Genomic DNA, 3783 nt, shown 5'->3' with positions numbered 1-3783 from the left:
GGACTATTTTAATTGAAAATTCAAAACTTAAGAGACTACTTTGGCCCTTTTTCTTTTAGTTTTAAAGTGATTTTTAGCCCTTGTTACTTTGTAAAGCAAATGTATAAACTTGAATGATTATATGAGGAACAAAAAAAAAAACTTTACTAAGTAATTTGCTTAAATTGAGTGACTATAAGAGGAACTGTATCCAAGACCTTTGACACTTAAATGTGCTGAGTGTCGACATCTACACAGAAACTAGGGAAAAAAAGAAAAAATAAGATCTAAAACCAAATACATTTTTTCCTTATTTCATTCTCACACCTAAGCTAGTATTCCTGTTTCAATTTATGTGGCATATTTTTTTTAGTGCATTTAAAAAAAAATGTTACTTTCTTTAATTAGAAGCAACTTAAAATGTTTTCCATGTACCTTTAATAAAATGATTTATAGCATAAACATGATTAACGTTTATTTTAAACCATAAATTTTAAAAGTGTTATATTGTTTCTTAAACTTTATTTCTAGTAAAATGGTGTCACCAAATTATTTGGACGTAGTATTTTGTATTTCAACCCCACACTCAGGGGAGGATCCAGGTATAAAAAAAAAGTCACGTGAACACATGGTCACCCGACTAAACTCGATATATTATATATATAATTCGTAAAATATATCTAATATTAACTAAAGGAACATATGTTCAAATTAGACCGAATGGAACACTGACTAAATACTACCTTTAATCCCTTAAGGTTGTGGAATGATTCTCTACTAAATGCACTTTTACATTTTTTTATTTTTTATTTTTTTAAGATAAACCCTTTGTGTTGTAATTTTGGATTCGCCTCTGCCCACACCAGTATACAGTATGGTTTCTCCTTGTCACCTTTGTTGGTGTGTTCCACAAATTGGTTCTCTCTCCAAGCCTTGTACTCTCTAAAGTCCTGTATTTCGGAAAACAGAAAGAACAAGAAATGCTTCTGAGAAGTGTCTCTGCACCAATCTTGAAATCATGTGTTATAGGTCCATCTCCAGAACCAATTATCAGAACCATTAGTGCTTCAATTTCTATCTCCTTAAATCATGACCCCATCATAAAGAAAATCTCAACGACTGTATCAGACCGCAACTTTAATGAATTGTACAAAATCAAGATTAAGCCTTTTCCAAAAGGAGGTTATTCTCAGTTTGCTTCAAAATGCTCACAGAATCAAGAAACTGTTACCAGCAGTTTGAGTTTTGGTGTTAGTACTAGTATGTCATTGGTATCTGAAATGGAAAGGTTGGATCAAGAATGTGCTGTTTTAGAAAATGGCGGTGGCAGTGGCAGTGGCGGTGGCCGGATTTGTGGTGGTGGAGATGGAAGTGATCATGGGTTTGAGAGTATTGAGGACTATTATCAGGAGATGATCAAGGTTGATCCTAATAATCTTCTTTTTCTAGGAAACTATGCCAAATTCTTGAAAGAGGTAATAGTACTTTTAATTTAGATGGATTGATGCATATGAAACTAGTACATAAGTTTGAATGATATTGTGTAACAGGTTAAAGGAGATGTTGTGAAAGCAGAAGAGTATTGTGGAAGAGCAATAGTGGCAAATGCAAATGATGGGGATATATTTTCACTATATGGGGATTTGGTATGGGATGCTCATAAGGATGCTGATAGGGCTGACTGCTACTATAATCAAGCTGTGAAGGCTTCTCCTAATGATTGGTAATCTTTTAATCCATTTTCTCAATCAAATTTTTCCTGAATAGTTTTAAGTTTGTTGTTGGTTATTATTGTAGCTCTGAGATTCCAAAAGGAGATTTCTCTTTTAGTTCCTTAATGAGTTAGTGAAATGATTTATTCCCCTTATTCAAGTCTTGGATCCATTTTTGATTTATCAAAAGTAAAAAGATGAAAGAAATGTTACTTCTCCAATGATTATATTTTTAATATTACATTTGAATTTAATCTTCCTATATCTTCCACATTCCAATTCCTTTTCTAATGGTAACAGGTAACTTGCCCGTCAGTACTGGTACAAGGGAACTTTGTCCGTCAAAACTTAGACAGATTGGTTTCTTGTGTACACTTGATTGCTTCTTACTTAATTTGGGTGAAAAAAGATAATAAAATTTGCACCATCTTTGCAAAGACTATTTACTTAATTTGGGTGAAAAAAGATAATAGAATTTGCACCATCTTTGCAAAGACTATATTTGTTGCCTTTGGATATATTAACCAATGCTCAAAATTAAAACTACTTGTTTTTCAGTTATGTTCTTGCTTCATATGCTCGGTTTCTTTGGGATGCTGGGACTGATGATGATGAAGAAGAAGAAGAAGATGTTGATAAGGCTACTTATATTATGAATACTTCATCAGTCAATTTCCTTAAAGGAGTAGATAGTTTCCCCTCACCTCCCATCACTGCTTCTTGATTTGTTTCTTTGTTAGTTGTTTTCTTTTGTTGTCTCCTAACATTGTCACTTTCCTGTATATATGAAAAACATAAATGATGCAATGTTGAATATATAATCCTCCTCTCTCATGTCACTCTTGATGCACAATGTATCTAAAATCTGCACGTCTTAGCTTTTAACCTTCCAGTTTGTTGGTAAAATTCAGTATACTTTTTGGTTTGAATCTGGTGAAGATTAACATGGTTGCTTATTATAAGAAAATGAAACTTTTTACTTTGATCCCTGCATAAAGAGTAGTTTATCTTTTCCTTTTCAAGCAAATGGAAGGTTATTTATTATGTTCAAGATGAAGGGGTGCAGTAAGATGGTTGGGATCCCTCAATCCTTAATCAGATCTTGGGTTCGAGAACTTGGAATTGTGCTTCCCTTAATGGACTTATGCAGTGCAAATTTGAGTTAGTCAGCCAGATAAACCTTGAATAGCGGGTGGGTGAACTGAAAAGAAAAAGAAAAAGAAAGATGATTAAACCAAAAAAAACTAGTGCAAACTCGTACCTTCGATCGTAGCAAAATAAACTTATAATAAAACGAAAAAGAAATCCTTTAAAAAAAAAAACTAATTTGATATCTTCAAATATAACATTTGCTTTCACTTACATTTTTGGTGACTTATCTTCTTACGCCTTTCTAAATTTGTTACTTATGTAAAATCTTCTCATTTAGTATTTGATTCTCTTTAAATATCTTGATTTATTTCTTTTTTCTAGATATAAAGGTGTCGCTATGTTCTATGTAAATTCGTTGAACTTTTTACTAGTGTACCTTTTCCGTAGAAACTTGCTTGGAATCAGGAGTTAGTGGCGGAGAATTATGAAAATGTTACAACTAAATATCAAAGGTACGTTTTGAATAATGTATAAAATGACCATAAACATCTTCCAACAAAATAAAAAATAAAAACACATTTTCCAACTAAAACAAAAGAGGTTATGATAATTTTCCGTTTCACTATTTCATCACTTGTAAAAAATATATAGCAAAGACCTATTTGATGACTATCATCTCTCTCTTTTTCACAGTAATTACTACTACTACTATTCTTGTCTTGCATGCTTGGCTATGCCTTCTGAGTTGATCACTGTTTCAGATTCCTGACTTGGCCTTGTCTTGTTCAACATTGCCTCCCATGTGAATTGTTCTTATTCTTTTCTTTCTATTTCATCCCTTCTTTTCCTTAAAACACCGTGCTCTGTTAGCTTATAGGTACCTCGATTATTTTATCAGGTACCTACTACCGTGTTAACATAGGTACCAAATTACTATGACCACCAAGTCTTAGGTAGATTGAAAGAAATCACACTACGTTTTTTGCTTCTATTAGAATTT

The 3783-nt window shown here is 32.5% G+C and overlaps 1 protein-coding gene across 1 annotated transcript; it reads left to right on the top strand.

The window, feature by feature from the left end:
- Positions 1 to 804: 804 nt before the first annotated feature.
- On the top strand, positions 805 to 2530 carry LOC132636209 (uncharacterized). The gene is made up of 3 exons (XM_060352938.1): positions 805 to 1454; positions 1530 to 1702; positions 2250 to 2530. The coding sequence occupies exons 1-3, from the start codon at positions 960 to 962 to the stop codon at positions 2413 to 2415; spliced, it is 834 nt and encodes a 277-aa protein (XP_060208921.1). The 5' UTR covers positions 805 to 959; the 3' UTR covers positions 2416 to 2530.
- Positions 2531 to 3783: the final 1253 nt, after the last annotated feature.

Source organism: Lycium barbarum, chromosome 4 (genome assembly GCF_019175385.1).
Source record: "Lycium barbarum isolate Lr01 chromosome 4, ASM1917538v2, whole genome shotgun sequence".
NCBI lineage: Eukaryota > Viridiplantae > Streptophyta > Magnoliopsida > Solanales > Solanaceae > Lycium > Lycium barbarum.
This window is presented reverse-complemented; position numbering and strand designations above follow the sequence as displayed.